The sequence below is a fragment of the Nomascus leucogenys genome, chromosome 18 (genome assembly GCF_006542625.1).
Source record: "Nomascus leucogenys isolate Asia chromosome 18, Asia_NLE_v1, whole genome shotgun sequence".
NCBI lineage: Eukaryota > Metazoa > Chordata > Mammalia > Primates > Hylobatidae > Nomascus > Nomascus leucogenys.
The window spans coordinates 89075978-89101245 of NC_044398.1; the positions used below are offsets into that span (position 1 = coordinate 89075978).

A 25268-nucleotide genomic window follows, 5' to 3' on the forward strand; every position below is an offset into this window, starting at 1 on the left:
TAAGAAGTTCCTGACTTCTTAGTCATCATTGAGATAGCTTTGCTACTTCTGAAATTAAGGTGCAACACACCGGAGATGGAGAAAGCGGGAGGAGAATGTAGTCATATCCACAATCTATTTCCCTGGCATTAGCACAGGAACCTACTTTCCAATGCCATTCCAGTATGAAATCATCTGCTTGTGCTAAAATGGCTGAATCTAAAGTTTATTTCCAAAGGTAATGTCACTACCAAAGATACTTACTGGAAAAATACTGAAAGAACTGGATGGAAAGTGAAATTCTGCCTGTTATTAAAAACCATCCAGTACCTCTATAGGGTTCCTCCTCCATGACAGACTGCTGAACTGACCAAAATACTACTACCAAACAGGAATAAACTGGGCTCCCAAAGAGGGGAAATCTTTAAATCAAAGATCCCATTGCACATGCTGAACTCACCATTTTTCCTTTCGTTCAGAGGGGGTAAGTTTTGACTGGACTGCAAGGAGAGTTCCTGGAATTCATGAGCCACAGCTTCACTCTGAGGACTTGGAGCAAGATGGGCTAAAGGTCCCACTTCATCCTCGGTGTCTATCGCCCCTGTGTGATCCATTGTGTTCCAGCCACCGGCAAAGACGCCTCTTAAACGCAGCCTATTGAAGACACTGCCAAAATAAAGAATGTGTAAAGAGATGGTGCAGTTATGTTTCTCCAATTTGCACGAAAGTATTAAAATGGCAATCCTGGGTTCTAGTCCAGTTTTACTGCTGTATGGTCATACTAATCCATTTACCCTCTCTAGACCTCAGGTTCTTTATCTAACGTGAGTAACATACTTCCCACCTAAAAACAAGCAATTATAAAGTAAATAAAAGTTGAAATATATTTTGTGTATTTTTTAATACCACAGATTAAAGAAAGTCATAGCCATTGGTGGCACTAAAGATTTAATGCATGCTAAAATGAAAAGACAGTCAATGAATGCTGATGAAAATAAAGAAGTAGTCTGGCTTGAAAATTCATCTTAACTCCTATATATGAGGCAAGTTTAAATTACTCAACATTCACAGCAACCAGTAAGGTTTCAGACAATGACTTCTATCAGCCTGAGTCTCAGGGTGAGAATAACAGAAAACAGAACTTTCAGCTAACCCACAATGGACATACAGTTCATGACAAAGAAACAAACTTTTAAGTCACTGAAATTTGGGGTTGTTATCACAGTAAAACCTGGCTCGTTCTGACTGATATGGAAATCAGCAACAGAAGTACCAAAGATACAACAAAAATTCTAAACATGTGACATTGGCTTAAGGACTACAAAGTCGGCAGCAGAAAGCTTACTGGAGGCTAGACGGATGGTCAGTCCATGTTATGGCAGTGGCAAAACATTCGATAAAATTCTTTGCTGTCTGCTTATTTAGTAGCATTTCATAGTACAGTGTGTTCATCCTTTCACCTACCGAGGGACATCTGGGTTGTTTCCAGTTTTTGACTATTACAAATAAGGATGCTACAAATGCTCCCGTACAGGTATCTATATGGACACGTGCTTTCACTTCTCTTGGGTAAATACCAAATATCCAAATGGTAAATACCAAGACTGTATTTACCCAAGAGAAGTAAAAGCATGTATCCATATAAATACTTGTACAGGAGTGAAATGGCTGGATCACATGGCAGCTCTATGTTTAAATTTTTAAGAAACTGACCACTGTTTTCTAAAGTGGTTGTACCACTTTACATTCTTACCAGCAGGGTATGAGAATTCCAGTTGTTCCACATCCTTGGTACTTCATATGATCAGTCTTTTCCATTTCAGTCACTTTAATGGGCAAGTAGTATCTCACTGTGGTTTTAATTTGCATTTCCTGAGTGACTAATGATGTTGAGCATCTTTTAATTTGCCATCCCTATATCTCCTTTAGGTAAGTATCTGAGCAAATATTTCTTTTTTTAAATTAGGTGGTTTATTTTCTTATTATTGAATTTTCAGAGTTTTAAAAATATATTTTGGATACAAGTGCTTTATCAGATATATGATTTACAAGTATTTTATCCCAGGCTATTTTGTATGTTCTTAATAGTGTTTTATGAAGAGTATTTTTAATTTGATGAAATCCACTAATGATCAGTTTTTTTTCTTTTATGGATCATGTTTTTGTTGCTGTAGCTAATAAATCTTTGATTAGCTCAAGGTAATAAAGATTACTTCCTGTTTTCTTCTAGATCTAGTTTTACGTTTTACATTTAAGTCTATGATCCATTTTGAATTAATTTTTATATATGTGGTGAAATATGAATCAACTTTTTTCAAGGTTTTTCTTTGGCATACATATATCTGATTGTTCTATCATCATTTGTTGACAAGATTGTCTTTATTAAGTTGCCTTTGCATCTTTGCTGAAATTCAACTGAGTATGCATAAATAGATCTATTACTTTACTTTCTATTTAGTTCCCAAAAACAAGTGAGCCACAAATTGGGGTGGGGGGCAGGTGTATGCACTGTGCTCCAAGTCTCTGGCTGATCCCTCAACTATACACCTACAGGGCAGACTCCATGCAGCCCAGCTAAGGCAAAAAGAACTGAACTGAGATTTCTGGTGCTGCCCACCAAAGAAAAGACAGCTTGCAAGAGTTCAGCAAACTTAACTGCCTGCTCTTAACAAAACACCACTCTTAAGAAGAAACCTAACAGAATCTAGAGTCTCTACAACTGTCAATCTGAATTACATATCCAATGGAAATATCCTTTAATAATGAAGGCAAAATTGTCACCAGCAGATTCACACTACAAGAAATTTATTAAAAACTTACTTAGACTAAAGAGAAGTGATACCAGATAAAAACTTAGATTTCAGAAATGAAAAGCATCAGAAATAGTAAACGTGTAGATAAAAAAACTAAAGACTAGCTTTTCTTCTGAATTTCTATATTATCATCATTCAAAGCAAAAATTATAACACCCTGTTGTGAGGTTTACACTACATGTAAATGTAATATACATGATAACTATAGCATAAAAGATGAAAGAGGGGTAAATATGTTCAGTGTCTTTACTTTCCCATACATCATAAGAAAACAGTGTAATTTTAACTTTAAGTAGACTGAGAAGATCGTATGCAACTACTTAAAACAACTATTTAAAAAATACAAATAGTTTTAGCTAAAACATCGCATTCTTAAAAATACCCAATTAACCCAAAAGAAGGTAAAGATGAATAACTAAAAAGAGATGAGACAAGCAGAAAACAAATAGCAAAGTAGACTTAAATCCAACCTTATCAATAATTACATTAAATGTAAATGGTCTCAACACTCTAATTAAAAGAGACAGAATAAATTTTTAAAAGTCTACAAATGCATGCATATAAGTGACATACTTTAAATATGAAGGCACAAATAGGGTGGAAAATGGATAGAAAAAAGACAGGTCATGCAAACAGGAATTCCAAGAAGCCTGTGATGACTATATTAATATCAAATAAAGTAGACTTCAAAAAAGATGTTAGGTGAATCTGCATGTCAAATTACTTATTTCACTAAGGAATATTAAAATACAACTCCTAGACTTTTTCAAAACTGTGAATTTTCATTTCAAATTACTTATTCATACAAAATAAAATCTGTTCCCATCAAATTAATTCTAAGATACAAGTACCATAATGCCCTTATAATTGAAAGATGTACAAGCTCTGAACATCAGTGCTAATGATTTGGAAGATCCTTTAGGCATAGATTTAAAAAAATATTTTCATGCAGTATTATCCGTTTTTCATACTGAAGAATTTTTTCAACCTATTATGGCTTGACTTTATGCTCACCTTAAACTCCCACACATCCCTCCCAATTATGAAAATTATAAGCTAAGGAAATCTTTATAAAATGTAGCAAAGGCAAAGATTAAGTTTTCAAAAAATTTTAACTTAATATTCATGAACATTTTTGAGAGGGTATAGACTAAATCTACTCTGACATTTTGCAAGCTGTCACCTTAAAGTCTGCTTAACTACTTGATGATTTTCTTTTGAAAATAAGATCCAATATCACACATAAAATTGACTACTCTTTGTATAGTAGTCAATAATTGAGATATTAAAGAAATGGCATTAGAACAGATTATCTCATTGGGCCATAATTTAGTTACAAAAGTAAAACAATCACTTAGCTTTCACTGGACAAATTGTGATAAAATATTAATTTTTCTAGAACTGACAGCATGAATGAAGAAAGTTACTATGTTACAAATCCCAATAACGTAACTGCAGTTCAGTTCAAAATGAAACAAAGCCAACATTTATCCAGCATTAAGTAAAAGTACAGCATAATACTCCAAGATCAACCTGGGATACAACTTCTCTCAAAAAACAAACCAGTTCATTGTAATATACTATGCCAGAGGTAGGGGAAAAAAATACAGGGGGAAAAAAAACCCAAGAGGCATTACACTTTCATTTTTCATCTATTCATTCACTAACTTTTTTGAATGGAGTCAAGATAGAACCAATAATAATTATCTTATATTTTAAAATATACTGGGCTACTGGGCTAAGGTAGTCCCCAAACCAGTGCTAATATGTGTTCACACAAGTGCTTCTGAACTCTCCTCACAATATGATAATAATTTGGGGAGGTTTAAAAAAAATCCCTGATGGGTGGAGATTGTTGGTGGGGAATCTCCGGACATTCTGCTGCAATTTGGTTTGGGACAGAGTGATCCTACTGTGTACCAAGCATTGAGAATCAATGGTCTAGCAGAACCTCTCATCTTACACAGAGGATAAATCATTTGCCCAGTGAGTGGGAAGAGAGGTCAAAGGCAATTATTAATACACATGTGAAAAATAGTAGAACATAAGTAGGATAAGTAGGTACAAAGTGCTATTTAGGAACTTTTTTTTTTCTTTTTTTTTTTTTTGAGACAGTCTCTCGCTCTGTCACCCAGGCTGCAGTGCAGTGGCACAATCTTGGCTCACTGCCGCCTCCACCTCCCAGGTTCAAGTGATTCTAGTGCCTCAGCCTCCCAAGTAGTTGGGATTACAGGCACCACCACCGCGCTGGCTAATTTCTGTATTTTTAGTAGAGACAGGGATCTCACCATGTTGGCCAGGCTTGTCTCGAACTCCTGACCTCAACTGATCCACCCGCTTTGGCCTCCCAAAGTGCTGGAATTACAGGCATGAGCCACCACGCCCGGCCTCTATTTAGGAACCTAAAGAATTAAATGTCTAATTGTATTGGGGTAAGTTAGGGAAGTCTTCAAGGATGAGTAGGAGTTCACCAGGCACAGAGTTTTTCTCATCAGTAAAAGGAAAGCAGCATAAACAGAGATCACCTAACAGCAAAAAATTGGATGGGGCCAGTGTAGAGGGCATGACACGGAGTGGTAGAAGATAAGGCTGGTGCAGTAAAGCATAATTGTAAAGGAATGTGGACTCTAAAAACTAGTGACATGATTGATTTTGTATTTTAAAAAGATAATTCTGACAGAGCCCAGTTACTGATAAAAGTCTCATGCTGAAATGCTGAGGAACGAAGACAGTGGAAATGCAGAAACAGGAATAAATTCAAATATAGTCATACTTAACGACAGGGATACACTCTGAGAAATGCTGTTAGATGATTTCGTTTTGTGCACACCACAGTGTGCACTTACACAACCCTAGATGGTACAGCCTACTACACTCCTAGGCTGCAGGGCATAGCCTATGGCTCCTGGGCTACAAAAACCTGTACAGCATGTTACTGTGCTGAATGCTGCACCTGTTACAGGTGACTGTAACACAGTGGTAAGTATGTGTCTCTAGACATAGAAAAGGTACAGGAAAAATAAAGCATTATAATTGTATGGACCACCGTTACATGGTGCATGATTGTACTATTGAAGAGACAAAATGTCAAGGCTTGAGGATGGCCCATTTGCAAGGTAAAGATTAAAGAGTTGAGGATGGCTGAGGTTTCCAGATTTGGGCAGTTGGAAAGGCTGGTGGTATCATTAACACCAAGGCAGGTAGGTATAAGTAGTGAGGGGCTACTCACAAAGAGTGTTCGCTTGGAGAAACTACAGGTCCCCAAGGCCAGAACGCTGAAAAAAGGGTATGGCTGGAGAGAGAGCCATTTGACTTCAGGCAAATCACTTCTCTCTTAGAGACCTAGTTTCCTAATTTAAAAAAATGGAAATGACAACTGAAAAGAAGAGATGGGAAGAATATTTACTCAGCTTGACACTAAATCTAATCTAGACTTTCCTTAATTTTGACCCCTCTCTGGGTATCCAATATTCCCATTTTATAGATGAGAAAGCCAAGGCTTGGAAAGATTAAACAAACTTAAGAGACTAACATCAAAGCCATGTTTCCAACTTCAGAGCTCATATTCCTGCCCTGATAACATGCTATGTATGTGCCAAAATGCAAATAAATTGGAGCAAAGAATTGGGAGGGAGAGATGTTGGGGAGTGGGGTGAAGGGAGATGGGAAACAGGGACACGAGGTTGTGAAAAAAATCCATTTGTACAAATCCTTAACATGTGTACTGAAGGCCTGCATTATTAGGCACTGTGCTGGGCACTGAGCTTCCAATAATGAACCAGTCATGATCCCTGCTCTCAAAGCGGGCAAGACCTAGTCAAACAGGCAGTCACTACACTTCAGTGCTTAACAGGAGCTTCATGGCCGATGAAGGAAACCCTCTCCTCTTGTTCCATTTTGCAAAATGCTGAAAGCATGACTGGAATTAAACTTCAGAGAGGAAGAAAATGAAATCTATGGTAGTAGATGCACTACATATAAACAGGACATCTTTTTGATGCTAGGTTATAATTCTTTCAAATAAACAACTTCTAAGTAGAGTTTTTATCTGTAGCTGTTGGATTTTTACGTGTAGCCATTAAGTATACAAAAAAAATACTATAAAAATAGCAAATACTGACAATACACTTTATAGAAAAAGTTATATAACGTTCCTGTGCTGGAAGTGGCTACTATAGTTCTAAGAATGCCAATGTGAGGATTTAACTTGTTCACTAGGGGAATAACTTTCAAATGAACACAACATGGAGCAAACTGCACACTAACCCTCCAACATGATACATTCTTAGTAAGTACTATAACACTTAAGTAAACACCATTTTTTGAAACATTCATTATAATCCATCTATAAAAATTTGAACTAGCAAAAGTTTCAAACACATATAGCTTTTAAATTACTACATAAAAAGACAAGGAATTAGAAAATGTTATTTGTTCTCCAAGTAAAATGGCCAAAACCCAAGTCTTTTCAGTTTGAACAACTGTGTTTTTAAGTGTATTCATAATGAATGAATTTCAGAGAATAAGAATTGATTAGGGGATTAATTTTAAACAAGGATGATTTCCATATTTGGCAATTATTGGGTTAAAAACAAACTGTAATTTTGTTGAATTATAATTAGGATGATTTAAATGCTAAGAAGTAAATGTTTATAAACAGAGTAAACAAATATTTTATTTAACAGATAAAAAATATATTGTACTCCTATTTCCAAGTTCTCTAAGACAAGAAGAAAAAGCAGAAGGGAAGAGGACAAAGGGAAGAGATGAAAGAAAGAAAGGGAAAGAGAAAGGGAATCTATAAAAAGGGAAGACTTTGTTTTCCAGTGTTTAACTTTTGCTATTAGGAATCAATGGAATTTAAATTTACATTTAAAATACATGAAAGAAATGAAGTTTGAGTTACTTGTCTAAGACATGATGACTAAGTGCAGTAGTGGGACCATAAGTCCCCTAATCTGTAATTCTGTTCTTTGGCACTTAATTAGCCAGAGTCAGAAATCCTGACGAATCATGCCAGTTAGTTGGTAAACTGAAAAACTAAGTTTAAAGAGGAGTCATTAAAAATGATACACACAAATCTGAAAACATTTTTCTTGAATTAGAGTGCATAAATATCAGTTCATTTGCCAGCCTTCTGATACAGGGTCAAGGCTATCTCTTGTCTCTTTACAGATGTGCTGGTCTTCTGGCATAAGCCACCACTGTCTATGACTTTGAGTTTTTGCTTCTTTAAAGTAGAGTAAAAATTGAAAAGACTCTGAGTACAGAATGCATCTATATTTTACAATTTTAACCCAATATTTTTAGTTTCTCACACATACCTGATATATTGCAGTATTATTTAAGCAACATATCTTTGTTTCTAAACACCTAAATTTTTTTTGCATTCATATTTTGTCAGTTTACATAATATTTAGTTAAATTACTACGACTGGCATAAACAGATTTAGGAACAAACACAGCTGACTTTTGGTTAGGACACAACTCAGTTAGTCAGAACAGAACTACATCACCAGACTTTAGCACACCTCCTGGCCATAACCACTCAGCGTGTCCTGAAACAAAGGGAATGGAAAGAGTTGGTAATCCAGAAAGCTGGTCAAGAGGCAGATCGCTAAGAGAGCTTCTGCCACGAAGCATTTAAAAAAATACGTTAATTCCAGGGGAATCTCAAATCAGAAATCTGGGTCTTTTTAAGTTTTCTGGAGTCTGTTAATACAAATTACAACTAAGATATTACTTCATTACTGTTTAACTTCTTGTAAAATGTGTTAATATTGTACTCTTGAGACAACAGCTCAGAGCACATACCAAATAAAAGTTAATCTTCAGAGTTTCACAAAAGCACTTTAGCAGGTAGTAGAAATATGTTTCTAACACTATTAGTTAAATATGAGATCATCTATTCTATTCTAATTTTATCAAAGTCCTTCAAAATACTTTTGGGTTCTTAACCATCTTAAAGTGTAAAATTTGGTAGTCTTTTAATATATTCAGAAGGTGTGTAACCATCACTATCCAAATCCAGAACATTCTCATCACATCTAAAAAAAAAAAAAAAAAAAATCCTGTACCCATTTCTTAACCTCTCCCTCAGCCCCTGGCAACCACTAATCTACTTTCTGTCCCTATGGATTTGTCTGTCCCAGACATTTCACATAAATAGAATCATAGAATATGTGGCCTTTTGTGTGTATTTTCTTTCATTTAACATAATATTTTCAAGATTCATCTATATTGTCCAAGTATCAATATTTTACTCCTTTTTATGGTTGAGTAATATTTCATTGCATGAATTTACCACCTTTTGTTTACCCATTCATCAGATGATGGACTTTGGATTGTTTCCACCTTTTGGCTACTACGAATGTTGCTATGAAATGGGTACACGCGTTTTTGTGTGTATGTATTTTTTCCATTCTCTTGGGTATACACATAAGAGTGGAATTGCTGGGTCATATGGTAAGTCTATGTGTAACCATTTGAGAGAATGCCCAACTGTTGTCCACAGTGACTATACAATTTTACATTCCCACCAGCAAAAGTTGGGGTTCCAACTTCTCCACATTCTTTAAAAAAAAAAAAATTATAGCTATCCTTGTGAATGTAAAGTGGTAACTCATTGTGGTTTTGATTTGCATTTCCCTAATGACTAATGATGTTGAATTTCTTTTCATGTCTTATTGGCCATTTATATCTCTTATTTAGAGAAATACCCATTTTTATATAGGGTGACTTGTGTTTTCATTGTTGAGTTAGAACAGTTTTTTCTTTCATTATATGTAAGCCTAATGGATACTAGATCCTTATAGATTTGCAAATATTTTCTCCCATTCTGTGGGTTGACTTTTCATTTCTTGATAATGTGCTTCCACGGACAAAAAAAATTTAATTTTGATTAAGTCAAATTTTCCTATTTTTTTCTTTGGTTGCTTGTACTCTTGATGCCATACCTAAGAAACCATCACCAAATGCACATCCATGAACTTTTGCATCTATTCACAATTCTGGTCACGCTATCCTAAATTAGCTAAAAAAAAAAACAAAAAACAGTTTAACTACATTCTTTTAAGTATGAAATTGCGATTGCCTCACCCACTGATGAGGCTCTTACTAATTTGGTTTGAATTTATATTAGATGAATTTTGAAATCCTTCTCCACAACAGAGACAGTATAGTATAGGGTATCGGTTCAGAGTTCATGTTTTGGAGTTAGATATGGGGAGAAAACCCAGCACTATCACTAACAAATTGTATGAACTTCAGCAATGTATAACCTCAATAAAGCTTAATTCCCCATGTATAAGCTTGGGTGATAGCACATGATATGGTTTGGCTGTGTGCCCACCCAAATCTCACCTTAAATTGTAGTTCCCATAATCCCCACGTCTCATGGGAGGGACCCAGTGGAAGGTAATTGAATCATGGGGGCAGTTACCCCCGTGCTGCTGTTCTTGTGATAGTTAGTGACTTCTCATGAGATCTGATAATTTTATAAGGTGTTTTTCCCTCTTTGCTCATTGTTCCCTCTCCTGCAGTTCTGTGAAGAAGGATGTGTTTGCTTCCCCTTCTGCCATGATTCTATAAGTTTCCTGAGGCCTCCCTAGTGCCATGCTCTTTCCTTTATAAATTACCCAGTCTTGTGTATGTCTTTATTAGCAGCATGAGAATGAACTAATACAGTACCTAACTCATGGATTATTATAAAGATTAAATGTACAGATACAAGTAGCTACTATTACAGTGGTTTCACCAATCAAAATGAGTTTTCACGTATACAGTATTGGCAAAATTCTGAAAGTTTAATAATACACACCACTGGCAAGTCTGGGCTATAACTCACATATTAGAGGAATATAAATTTTCTTTTCATGGAGAAAAATTTGCCAACATCTATTAAAATTACAAATGCATTAATTAATCCTTTGACCCAGGAATTGATTTTCTAGGAATTTATATATTCAAAATGAAATTGCAGGTAGCAAATCCTCTTCCCAAGGGTAGTGTGAAATAGGAGAAAATAGTCAAAAACAATGGTTTCAGAACTCTAGAAATTGACAAAAGGCATAAAACAAGTAAGAGAAGTGTTTATTTTAGACAAAACTACTGACCCCTTAGTAAGAACAAAGGATTCTGTGGCATTTTGCACATCAATTATTTGATAAGGACTTGTATCCAGAATATAAAGAAAAAAAGATAAGGACCCCAATTTAAAAATGGGCAAAGGATTTGAATAAACATTTCATTAGGCCAGATGCCGTGGCTCACACCTGCAATCCCAGCACCTTGGGAGGCTGAGGCAGGCAGATCACTGGAGGCCAGCAGTGCAAGACCAGCCTAGTGAACATAGCAAAATCCTGTCTCTATTAAAAATACAAAAAAATTAGCTGGGCATGGTGGCGCGAGCCTGTGTTCCCAGCTCCTCGGGAGGCTGAGGCAGGAGAATCGCTTGAACGCAGAAGGTGGAAGTTGCAGTGAGCCGAGATCACGCCACTGCACTCCAGCCTGGGCAACAGAGCGAAACTCCATCTCAAAAAAAAACAAACAAAAACCATTTCACTAAAGAAGACATATGCATGACTAATCAGCACATGAATAAATGTTCAATATAATCAGTTTAAATTAGGGAATTGCAATTAAAACCTACTGGTGGGTGTGAGATACTAAAAAGACAGACAAAAGCAAGTGTTGGCAAAGATGTGGAGAAATAGGAACCCTAACACAGCACTGGTGAGGATGTAAAACACTACTTTGGAAAACAGGCTGGCATTTCCTTAAAATGTTAAACATAATTTTACCATATGATCCAGGAATCCCACTCCTACGTATCTACCAAAGAGAAATAAAAACATATGTCCATCCGAAAATTTGCAGGCAAATGTTCATAGCAGCATTATTCAAAAGAGCCAAAACTTTAAATGTCCATCAACTAGTGAATGGATAAACAAAATGTGGTATATCCTAATGAAATAATATTCAGCAACAAAATGGAAAGAAATAATGATACAACATGGATGAAATTTTAAGACTCAAAAGTGATGATTGTACAACTCTAAATTTACCAAAAAAAAATCAAATTTTATTCATTAAATAAGTGAATCTTATGGTATGTAAATGACACCTCAGTAAGGCTGCTTTACAAAAAGATATTTTGTATCTGTGTGCAAATGTTCCTAACAGCTATATTCATAATTGTCCCAAACTGGAAACAACCCAAATGACCCAAATGGATTGGAATAAACAACTATGGCACATGCATCCAATGGAATACTACTGAGTAATAAGAGGAGTAAACTACTGATAGGTGAAACAACATGCCTGAATCTCAAACGCATTATGCTAAGTGAAAGAAGTTGTACTCAAAGGGATTCATTACTTGGACATGCTGGAAAAGCCAAAGCTACAGAGACAGAGAACCGAGTAGTGGCTGCCAGGAGTGGGGCTGATAACAAGGGGATTTTCGGGTGACGGAACTGTTCTATGTCTTGGTTGTGGTGGTTACATGTCTCTGTGTGTTTGTCAAAACCTAGAACTTATGCCAAAAATAGTGAATTTTATGATACACAAATTACAAATAATTAAAACAATGATATTGTACAAGATTACTGCGATATGGTTTTTAATAGCAAATGACTAGAAAGAACTCTAGCCACGATCAATAGGAGACGGGTTAAATTGTTGTACATTCATACAATATAATACTATGCAGTTATAAGTAAGAATGAGGAAGCTCTCTCCAGGTGATACTGATACGGAAAGATACCTAAGATCTGTTGCTAATGAAAGCAGGGGGTTAACTTGGTCAGGTCTGCCTGTCCTGCTTGCTTTTGGTCACTTGCTTTTTGTTGCTGCTGCTGTTGTTTTCCTTTTTCTAAGAAGCTGAAGGCCGCAGTAGGTGAAGGCATTACTGCTAAACACTGAAACTTCACTGGCTATGTTACAGATAACATCATAGGTCATCAAAGTAACGGTCATTTCAGTTGTTTTCCAGGAATTTGGGCCAGCTCCTGCCCAGTTCCAATTGGTTGAGATCACCAACCCTTCAACTGGGCCTGTGTTAAGAACCTAAGAGGTGACCTTTTGAGGTCAGGGGGGCCAAAAACTCCACTCTCAGATCACGCTATCGCCATTTTTGGCACATATGTCCTATGAAATGGCATGAAACCCAACTACGCTTGCACAGAATGAACCTCTTACTTCATTTTTCCCCATGCCTTAGACCACCTCACTTCCCCAGCCATAAACATCCCTAAGCCTTATCTTCAGGGAAGTGGTTTTCAGAGCTGTTCTCCTGTCTCCTTGCTTGGCAGCCTTGAGAATAAATCTTTTCTCTTTTGCAAAACCCAAGTCACAGTAATAAACTTACTGCATGCAGACAGAATGGACCTGGACTTGGCCAGTAACACCAATGAATTAGAAAAGGGGAAAAAAAGAAAAAAAATATATATATATATATATTCAGTTTTGCTAAAAATGACACCCTGGACAAAGATATAGGAAAGACTTGGACCTGGCCAGTAACACCAGTGAATTAGAAAAGGGGAAAAAAAGAATATATATATATATATATATTCACTTTTGCTAAAAATGATACCCTGGAGAAAGAGGAAAGGAGTAGAGTGGTTCTCAGCTGTGTGTGAACAGGAGTGGGATGGTGCAATGGAGTGGTCACTGGCCAAAGCTAGAGTGGATTTTCGTCTTATCTTTTTTTTTTTTTTTTTTTTTTTGAGACAGAGTCTCGCTTTGTCCCCCAGGCTGGAGTGCAGTGGCATGATCTCGGCTCACTGCAACCTCTGCTCCTGGGTTCACGCCATTCTCCTGCCTCAGCCTTCCGAGTAGCTGGGACTACAAGCACCCGCCACCATGCCTGGCTAATTTTTTTTTGTATTTTTAGTAGAGACGGGGTTTTACCATGTTAGCCAGGATGATCTCAATCTCCTGACCTCGTGATCCGCCTGCCTCTGGTGTAAGACAAAGTACTTACCGCGCCCGGCCCTTAGTCTTGTTATCTTTGAACGTGTGAATGTGTTGTTTATGCTTAAAAATCAAACAATTTAAGGCCGAAAATCTTTCTGAATATTGTTCCATTTTGTAATATCTTCACTCCGTTTTGTGTCATCTGAAATTTGTTTGCCTTTTGCATATTCATCTTAGTAACTGATTAAAATACTGAATTGAACAGAACTAAAGCAATCCTTGCACAAACTAATAAAAATCTTTAATAAATGGATGTTAATCCATTATTCTGCACCATCCCAGCTTCACAAATTACAAAAATCGTGACTATGGGCAAGTTAGTTAACCCCCTAAGCCTCTTTGAAAAATGAGTATAAATAATATATCCCTTACAGAGTGCAAATTAAATGAGATACTATATGTCAGGTGTTTGGAATTACACTTGGCTGTGAGAAACCATTAAAAAAATTGCTCACTGGCTTCATTTTTAGCTACGGTTGTTTCCTGGATGAAGTATTCACTTAACTATCATAGTATTTAGCCCCTGTTTCAGGAGAGACCTCGTCAAATTAGAACTGTGATGGTTAAAGTTTCCTCCTCTGTCGTCAGACTGCTTGGGTTCAAATTCCAGCTGTGAAATTTTCTAGCTGGTGGGCTTTCAAAGCCACAGCATCTTTAGTTAAAGCTGGGGGTGACAAAGGTACTTATTTCACAGGATTGATGGGAGAATTGAAGAGATAATAGATGTGAGGTGCACAGCAGAGCTATGAATAAATCAGTAAATGTCAATAATGTCAGCAATTAGTGTTATTATTCTGTCTACCACATTCTTGGTTTCCCACATCGATTATGTGAAATAATATAAAAAGTATAACATTATTATTTTTAAAAAATTTAACCCCCTTTCTAGCTTATCTTGACTTTCTAATTAAACTTCAAACTTCCAAATAAAAGAAGTTTATTTCTACCAACTGTTCTGACACACACAGAAAAATATTCTGATGAATAAATGATAATAGGGTTTTAAAGTTTTCCTAGCCCAGGCATAATACAGGTTAGCTCTTAAAGTAACAGAGGTTGAAATTAATATTTATATTTTGTATTGTTTTCTCCAATATTTGGGATTTAACAGACATTTCGATTTCTAGGTATCTGGCAACATAACATGGCTACACATATAAACTAAGGTTTTTTTAAAAAGGAAAAAAAAACCCTCTGGCTTTTAGAGAGCGGGTATTGTTTCTAACGTTACTTCTTGAAACTATGTACCCAAACTAATCTTAGTGAATTAAGAATTTCCTAAGGCTTTACTTTCTAAAGTTCAGTCAGTAAAATACATTTCTCCATGTACTTTTTATTCCTTGCTACATTATCTCTTTAGCTTTTCCTTAGAGTAGCCAGAGAAGTTAAGAAGTTTGAGTTTAGTCCTTGAAAGTAATTATTCAGGGTTACAATTTCTGTGCTGGAAATGACTAAACTAAGGAAGGGGAGGGCAGCTCGGGTTTCTGTGTTCCACAAACTCTTTGTTTTTCAAGCAGCATTATTTTAATTATTTCCTATAAATACATCGCTGTCCTTAAGAGAAATATTTTTCAGATAAAGATGAAAAATGTTAACCATCACTTGAAAAATCACTTGGAAATGACCTCAGCATATTATAAATCTCAGACAGACGTAAAGTACAAAAACCCATTTGCACCCAAAAGCAACTACTGCCAACAATTTCATGAAACAAGTTATTCCAAAAAGAAAAAGATTTAGAAAGTTTTATCAGGTGAGTGGAAACAATATGTTAACAAAATTTCTGGGAGATACTGTAAAAAACTACCAACTGGAAAAACAGAGGTGCTTGCTAGAGAAGAGTCTGCTCACCCTCACCCATCCCTACTGCTGGGCGCAGCACCTCTGAGGGTTCCCCTCCAAGCTGCCCACTCCAGCTGACATAACCACAATCTGTTTGTCAGGCTAGATTGCCATTAAACTGAATTCAGATTTTCTCTGAAATCTAAGATGAGACCTCAAGTCCACAGTATTTACCCCCAGGAATTTTGCCCATGAAACAGAAATGGCCTTGCTGGAGGGGCTGGCAGCAGGTGTGCCTAGTGCTGCCTTTGCACACACCCTTGCCGAGGTGGCCTCAAGAAAGGCAGAGGCAGTTGCAGTCAGCCCACCTCTCTGAGAGAGACAACAGTGGGCATTCATTCATGTTAATGTAAAATTCCAGTCTCTTTCTCTTTAGCAACCGGACAGCAAGCAATCAGAACCATTATTACTGCACTAGTGAAAGACAATATGCCAACCTTAACCTGTAGGCTGCAGCCAAGGATTCCAGTGGGGTCTTTATTTGAAGTTCTAAGGGAATTCTACTAGGTATCAAAGTACAAAAGAAAACGCAGATTTCAGTTTTGAACAATTCAACCCTATACACCAGCAAGGCACACAGAAAACACAAAGGAAAATATGTAACAGGAAATAGTGTAGTGGTTACAAAATATTTTAATAGGAAAAAAACTGAAAACAACCTACTGCCCATCAGTAGGGTTAATACATGTTAATACACACTCCTTCTGAAACTGTTCCCAACAATAGAAAAAGAGGGAATCCTTCCTAACTCATTTTATGAGGCCAGCATCATCCTGATACCAAAACCTGGCAGAGACACAACAAAAAAAGAAAATTTCTGGCCAATATCCCTGATGAACATCGATGCAAAAGTCCTCAATAAAATACTGGCAAACCAAATCCAGCAGCACATCAAAAAGCTCATCCACCATGATCAAGTCAGCTTCATCCCTGGGATGCAAGGCTGGTTCAACATACGCAAATCAATAAACATAATCCATCATATAAACAGAACTAATGACAAAAACCACATGATTATCTCAATAGATGCAGAAAATGCCTTTGACAAAATTCAACACCCCTTCATGCTAAAAACTCTCAATAAACTAGGTATTGATGAACCGTATCTCAAAATAGTAAGAACTACTTATGACAAATCCATAGCCAGTATCATACTGAATGGGCAAAAACTGGAAGCATTCCCTTTGAAAACTGGCACAAGACAAGGATGCCCTCTCTCACCACTCCTATTCAACACAGTATTGGAAGTTCTGGCCAGAGCAATCAGGCAAGAGAAAGAAATAAAGGGTATTCGAACAGGAAAAGAGGAAGTCAAATTGTCTCTGTTTGCAGATAACATGATTATATATTTAGAAAACCCCATCATCTCAGCCCAAAATCTCCTTAAGCTGATAAGCAACTTCAGCAAAGTCTCAGGATACAAAATCAATGTGCAAAAATCACAAGTATTCTTATACATCAGTAACAGACAGAGAGCCAAATCGTGAGTGAACTCCCATTCACAATTGCTACTGAAAGAATAAAATACCTAGGAATACAACTTACAAGGGATGTGAGGGATCTCTTCAAGAAGAACTACAAACCACTGCTCAAGGAAATAAGAGAGGACAAGAACAAATGGAAAAACATTCCATGCTCATGGATAGGAAGAATCAATATCGTGAAAATGGCCATACTGCCCTAAGTAATTTATAGATTCAATGCTAATTAGAAAAACTACTTTAAAGTTCACATGGAACCCAAAAGAGCCCTCATAGCCAAGACAATCCCAAGCAAAAAGAACGAAGCTGGAGGCATCACACTACCTGACTTCAAACTATATGACAGGGCTAGTAACCAAAACAGCATGGTACTAGTACCAAAACAGATATATAGACCAATGGAACAGAACAGAGGCCTCAGAAATAAGACCATACATCAACAACCATCTGATCTTTGACAAACCTATACCAACAAGCAATGGGGAAAGGATTCCCTATTTAATAAATGGTGTTGGGAAAACTGGCTAGACATACGCAGAAAACTGAAACTGGACTCCTTCATTACACCTTATACAAAAATTAACTCAAGATAGATTAAAGAATTAAATGTAAGACCTAAAACCATAAAAATTCTAGAAGAAAACCTAGGCAATACCATTCAGGACATAGGCATGGGCAAAAACTTCATGTCTAAAACACCAAAAGCAATGGCAACAAAAGCCCAAATTGACAAATGGGATCTAATTAAACTAAAGAGCTTGTGAACAGCAAAAGAAACTATCATCAGACTGAACAGGCAACCTACAGAATGGGAGAAAATTTTTGCAATCTATCCTTCTGACAAAGGGCTAATATCCAGAATCTACAAAAAACTTAAAACAAATTTACAAGAAAAAAACAAACAACCCCATCAAAAAGTGAGCAAAGGGTGTAAACAGACACTTCTCAAAAGAAGGTATTTATGCAGCCAACAAACATATGAAAAAATGCTCATCATCACTGGTCATTAGAGAAATGCAAATCAAAACCACAATGAGATACCATCTCATGCCAGTAAAAATGGTGATCATTAAAAAGTCAGGAAACAACAGATGCTGGAGAGGATGTGGAGAAATAGGAACACTTTTACACTGTTGGTGGGAGTGTAAATTAGTTCAACCATTGTGGAAGACAGTGTGGTGATTCCTCAAGGATCTAGAACTAGAAATACTATTAGACCCAGCAATCCCATTATTGTGTATATACCCAAAGGATTATAAATCATTCTACTACAAAGACACATGCACACATATGTTTACTGTGGCACTATTAACAATAGCAAAGACTTGAAACCAACCCAAATGTCCATCAATGATAGACTTGATAAAGAAAATAAATGTGGCATATATATATACACCATGGAATACTATGCAGCCATAAAAAATGATGAGTTCATGTCCTTTGCAGGGACATGGATGAAGCTGGACACCATCACTCTCAGCAAACTAACATAAGAACAGAAAACCAAACACAGCATGTTCTCACTCATAAGTGGGAGCTGAATAATAAGAACACATGGACATAGGGAGGGGAACATCACACACTGGGGCCTGTTGCAGGGTGGGGGGGCTAGGGGAGGGATAGCATTAGGAGAAACACCTAATGTAGGTGATGGGTTGACGGGTGCAGCAAACCACCATGGCACGTGTATACCCATGTAACAAAACTGCACATTCTACACACGTACCCCAGAACTTAAAGTATAATAAAAAAAATGTTGGTACATTAATTCCACTGAAATTACGCTATTATTGAAAAAAAAAACCAGATCTATATGTACTGAAAGGGGAAAATGTCCATGATACATAATTAAATAGAAAAAGTTAACTGCTGAACAGAATGTCCTATGTGTATATATATAACACTTACATAGAAAGAACAAGAGAAAGAATGGGGCAGGCAGGGAGAGTGGAGGCAGGCTGGCAGGCTGCATGCCAAAGAAACAGAGAGAGAAGGTGAGAAAAAAGGGACAGAGCAGAGGTCAAAGAGAGAAGAAAGTCAGAGGCTGGTAGAGAGTGACAGAGAATGTACACACCCAACTGGCTATCTCTGAGTGTACCATACGGTAGCTACTCACTACATGTGTCTACTTAAATATAATCAATTACAATTAAATTAAAATAAAAAACTCAGTTCTACAATTGCACCTGTCACATTTTAAGGGCTTGACGGTCACATATGGTTAATGGTTACTATACTGATGGTACAGAATAGAACATTTCCAACATTGCAGAAAACTCTATGGGGCAGTGCTATTGTATACCCTTTGGTATTGCGTCAAATTTTTATAATAAGCGTGTGCTACCTTTACAGTCTGCAAAGAGAATAAAGACATTTCCAATTTGAAAACAAAAACAAAAACAAAAACGCTTTCAGGGCTTTTCCCCTCATTCTGCATGTCTTTTAATACTTCCTTTTCAAACACCACAGAAGCACTAGAGTTTGCATAAGGGCTTAACAATCTAAGTAGCAGTCAATTTTCTCTAAGTTATTTAATTTTTACTAACTCAATTCTACTTAATAAGAGTTCAAATGTCACCAAAATAAGGAATACAACAACATACATTTGGAGCATCGTGACATCACTCTTGTTCTTTAAAACAGAAAAAAGGTCATGTTACTCATTCTCAGCAGAAGCAGAAGTGGTTGACAGAAATCCCTTACAGTTTAGACAAACATTTTAAATGGAAGCTTTTCTTCAAAAGAATAATGGCACTTAAAAATAGCATTCATTTTTTTTCTGATTCAATTCAGTACAAACTAGAAAGGGGACAAAATAAGCCTAAAGCTCAATGTAAAAAAAAAAAAAGGCCATATTAACTGAAAAAGAAAATGACAATGCTAAGAACCAGCTTTCAAATGAAGACTGTAACACCAAAGCAAAGAACACTCATAATAACCAGTTTTAAAGACTTTCTGATGTAAGAGAAATTTGAGGTGAGGTTTTAAGAGAGCAACAGTTTAAAGAAGAGTTAATCAAAAAGACTTCTGGAAAAAATATATTATACATATATATGAGTTTATGGGGAATGCACAAATAACTTCTTGAGACCCTTAATCTCCTTTGAAAAAAACCACTCACTGCTGCTGAAAGATTATAGCCCAGGCCCTACTTCTATATCTACCAGCACCCAGTGACCCATGGTCCCACAGACAGACCTTACCTGTGTCCTCAAAGTTCTCCTCAAAGCCCTCCACAAAATCAAGTCCACCTACTTTCCTAGCACAACTACCCTCTATTCTATCCCCTACACACTAAGTTCCAATCATAACCATCCACTCAAGGTTCTTAACAGGGCCTTGCATAATGTATCAATATATAAAGCCACAGTGATTAAGATAGTGTAGAAGTGACACAAGCATATATTATTTTAAAAGAACGTACTATAAACTGATGAAGCCACGCATGTATACTAAGGAAACTGAATACGTGGTTAAGGTGGCATCACAAATCAGTGGGGAAAAAGATAGACTATGCAATCAGTGACACTGGCTTGTGCAACCAGTTTACTCATGTGGAAAATTTTCTCTATCTTATATGCACACACAAAAATAAATTGCACATGGATTACACCTACACTGAAAAAAACAGAACAAACTTTTAGAAGGAAACATGGTAGGATCTCTTTATGATCCCAAGGTACTTAGAGAACGGAGGGATTAAACATGATGTAAAAAGCACCAACCATAAATGAACACACTGACAAGTATGACTTGATTATAATGTGAAACTGGCCCCCAACAAAGCATACCACAAAGTGGAAAGATAAGCCACGATGGAGAACATATGTGAACTATGGAAAACAGGAAATGTAAAATATCAACAAAAGGTTAATCTGAAATATATAAGGATGTAAACATATATAAGAAAAAAAAACATGCAAAAGAAAAACTGATAAGCCCCAAAAGAGGCAACGGAAACAGCCAAATAAACATAAGAAGTGATGCCCAAATTCACTAGAAATGAAGGAAATGTACTATTTCATATTGGCAAAAATTTGAAAGTCTGACAGTAGCAAGTCTTGGCAAGAACATGAAGCAATAGAAATTCTGAGACAGTGCTCTCAGGAGCTGAAACCTCAAAGCTGCTCTGGAGAATGATCTGGCAACATCCAGGGAAGCTGAGGAAATGTAGGACCCTACATGTCAGCTGTTCCACCTGCAGGTGCTGTTAAATTTAGTTTAGCCTAAAGCTGCTATGCGAGGCCATTATTTTAGACTAAACTCCTACACTAATCCCCAACAGACCAAACCAACCAAAATACAATCATGTATACTAAATATGATATAATCAAACTAAAACTTAAAAAAAAAAACAACTTTAAAAGAGACCAGATTTTGTTTTTCTCCTATAAACAAAAAATTCCAACAAAAAAAGGTTCCCTCTACTCTAACCCTTACAAAAAAATTATCTGAAGTCCTTGTTCCCACCTTGCAAAGCCCACTGGTCTACTATTTCCTAGTAAAATTTAAAACCAAAGTCACATTAATGCCTAAAGTTTTGGTCAATCTCTCAAAAGTGAAATTTTGAGAGACTGATCAAAAGGGAAAAACTATTAAATTAAATTTAGTCTAAACCTGCCTCCTTATATATTTTAAATTCAGCTTAAAGGTTTCTCCATACATAAGAAACTATAACCTAACTAAATACATAAACAAACTATAACCTACTCTTGTGCCAATCACCTAGTTTCGGCCAATCAGAGGCAGCGAGCTGTCAAACTATATTCAAATAAGACCAACACTGAACTATAACCAATCTGACTGTTTCTGTACCTCACTTCCATTTTCTGTATGGCATTTTTCTTTTTCGGTCCATAAATCTTCAACCACATGACTATACTAATCCTAGCTTCTCTAATCCTGGTCTAGTTTGGGGGCTGCCTGATTCACAAACTGTTCTTCATTCAATTAAATTCTATTATATTTAATTTGTCTAAGTTTTTCTTTTAACAGTACAAACCCTAGAGAAGCTGTCAAACATGCACGAGACACATACCACAATGTTGAAAATAACCAAAACCTCTCATTGACAGAAGAATGGATAAACTGTAGGGTAGTCCTAAAATATCATACAACAAAACTGAAAGAATTACTGTTATACACATCTACATGGCTAAATCTCACACGAAAGGCTAAATGAAAAAAGCAAGCCACAGAAATATATATACAGTATGATACCATACTATGCAAAGTTCAAAATCTTCAAACCAAATATATTGTTTTAATAATAAATAATATAGTTTTTATATATATGTGTGTGTATATACATATATATGTAAATACTTACACTATATATATATATATGTATCAGTAGTGTGTACAGGCATGCACCACCACACCCGGCTAATTTTTGTATTTTTTGTAGAGACGGGGTTTGGCCATGTTGCCCAGACTGGTCTCGAACTCTTGAGCTCAAGCAATCCGCCCAACTCAGTCTCCCCAAAGTGCTGGGATTAAAGGCATTAAGCCACCATGCCAGGCCTCCCCATCTTTCCTACATGGGAGAGACAAACACACTTCGGGATGATGGTTCTTCTGCGGAAAGAAGATGGGGAGGCTTGGCACAGTGGCTTAACACCTGTAATTCCAGCACTTTGGGAGGCCGAGGCGGGCAGATTGCTTGAGTTCAGGAGTTCAAGACCAGACTGGGCAACATGGCAAAACCCTATCTCTATTAAAAAAATACAAAAACTAGCTGGGTGTGGTGGCATGTGCCTGTAGTCCCAGCTACTCAGGAGACTGAGGTGGGAGGATCACTTGAGCCTGGGAGGTGGAGGGTGCAGTGAGTCGAGATCATGCCGCTGCACTCCAGCCTGGGTGACAGAATGAGACCCTGTCTCACACACACAAAAAAAAAAAGAAAAAAAAAAGATGAGGAAATGGCATCTGGGAGAGGCACACAGGGGAGCATCAACTCTATGTGCAATGTTCTATTTTATTTTATCTCATTTTTTCTTTTAATGTAAATCAAAGGTAGCAAAATGTTAAGATTTGACTAAGCTAGGTGGAGGTTATATTATTCTCTATGTTTTTCTGTATTCATGAAATACTTCAAAGTATGAAGTAACATATTTTTAAAGAAAGAGAAAAGGGGGGAAGAGGCTGAAATTGACCAAAATGGTTGTCTCTTTATATTAAACCTATGAATGGCTTTTCTTTTTTCCTTTCTAGTCTTCCTGATTTCCTAACTTTTTTTTCCCTATAAAGTCATCCCAGGTACTTCTAGTCCAGATTATTCTCCATCTCACTCCCAAAACCAACCGTGCACTTTCCTGTCCCTTTGGTACAGAACTGGGCCCTGCAGTTGGCACCATTTCCTCCACTGGAATCCAAGTTCTTGGAGGGACAGCCACAAGCATTCTTATTTGTCTATAAATTATGTTTTAAATGCCTACAATGTGCCAGTTATTGTGCTAGGAGCTGCAGAAACATAAACGAACACAACAGACATTGTCCCTTTCTCCACTGAACTTAGTCTCAAGGAATAGAAACATTTAAGTAAAACAGAAAAAACTATATAATTAAAACTGTGAAAAATGCTGTGAAGGAAAAGAATAGATGCTATGGGACCATATATTAGGAAGGTCTGATCAAGACTGGATAGAGGGAGTAGGAATGTGCCAGGAAAGGAAGGGTGTAAGGGTCTTCTGGACAGAGAGGCAAAACCCACCAGTGTCTTTCTCACCGGGCTGGGAGCACCTCGAGGGCAAGGACTGCTTGTGATACCTATCTGTGCCCATTATTTGTACAGTGGTTTAACAAATGCTTCCTGGTTGATTCTAGGGCAGCCTCCAGCAGATCAGGAGATTCTCTGGCCTGTAACTCTAAGGCAGGAAATAATTCCTTGGGGGATGGCCCAAAGGCAAAAGTAGTTATTCAAAGAGAAGAACAGTCTGATCTCCTTATGTATGGTACCTCAATCCCTTGAAAATCATTTGCTATATATTCTCACATGCCATGTCCCGAGAGAGTGAGCTAGACTCTTCACCTGTCTATCCATCCCTTTCCTTGCCAAGTACCCTCCTTCCCACCTTATTAATTTAACTCAATATGTTTAAGGTGACCCATGTGTGCCAAGGTAGGAATATGAAGATGCCCTTAAGCACAGCCCCTTTCTCAAAGAGTCTTCCTTCTAGACCGGTAGATCTCAACCAGGGGTGACTGTGCCTCCCCACTCCTGAGGATGTTTGACAATGTCTGGAGACATTTTTGGTTGTCACAATGGGAAGGAGGGTTACTGGCATCTAGTGGGTAGAAACCAGGGATGCTGCTAAACATCTTACAATGGTGCTTACGATGACTACCCCCACCCCACCGCCCCCCACCAACAAAGAATTACCCAGTTCAAAATGTCAATAGTGCCAAGGTGGAGAAATCTGGTATGCATTATTTAGAACCATGTCTAGAAATTGACTGCTAAAGCAAGGCAAATGTCAGAGGCCAAGTGTGAGATGCACAGCAGGTCAACTGTCAGAGGCTTAGGAGGGTGTTAAACACCAGGTCATGAAATAAGCATATAAAAAAGAGTTAATCGTGCTAAGGTTGAGATGCTTGCTCCAGAGAATTAGTAACATAATTATATCACAATGCAATAGGAGCATAAGACATTGCCTAAACACAAAGGTAGGGTACTCAATCTAGAACTAGGAGAGGAAAGGTTTCCCTGGAAGTGAAATCTAATCCAAGACCTGAAAAATAGAATCTAACTTAGAAAAGGGACATGAGGATGGAGGCAGGATAAAGAAGCTATTTCAGACAGAAGGTACAGTCAACAGGCAAGCAGGACTATGGAACAGAAGAAATACGTTTGCAAGAAAAAAAAAAAAAAATGAGGAGTGGCTATTGAAGGGCAGGAGAGGTAAAATGGGCCCAGATCATAATGAGTTTTGTATGATGGGTTAAGAAATGCGTGCCCCATCTGTAGAGCAATAAGAAGCCAATGAAAGGATTTACAAACAGGAGCAATATGAACCAAACTTGTTTTAGGCCAATTACTCTGGAGAATGGATTGCTAAGGAACAAGAGGCAAGGAGACGGAGTGGGAGCAGGCCCCTGTGATCCAGGTGACAGTCACGGCTTGTCCTAATGGTGGCCCACAGTACGGAGGGGAGGGGAAGCACTCAAGGGAGGC

At 37.2% G+C, this 25268-nt stretch overlaps 1 protein-coding gene across 5 annotated transcripts in view; it reads right to left on the reverse strand.

Moving 5' to 3' along the window:
• Positions 1–25268, reverse strand: part of MRTFB (myocardin related transcription factor B) — a 190359-nt gene that overhangs the window by 121355 nt on the left and 43736 nt on the right. For all 5 annotated transcript variants that reach the window (XM_003269301.2, XM_030799134.1, XM_030799135.1 and 2 more), the window contains exon 3: positions 440–645. In XM_003269301.2, coding sequence (XP_003269349.1) covers positions 440–593 — 154 coding nt within the window. In that variant the 5' untranslated portion in view covers positions 594–645. The remainder of the gene's footprint in view (positions 1–439; positions 646–25268) is intronic.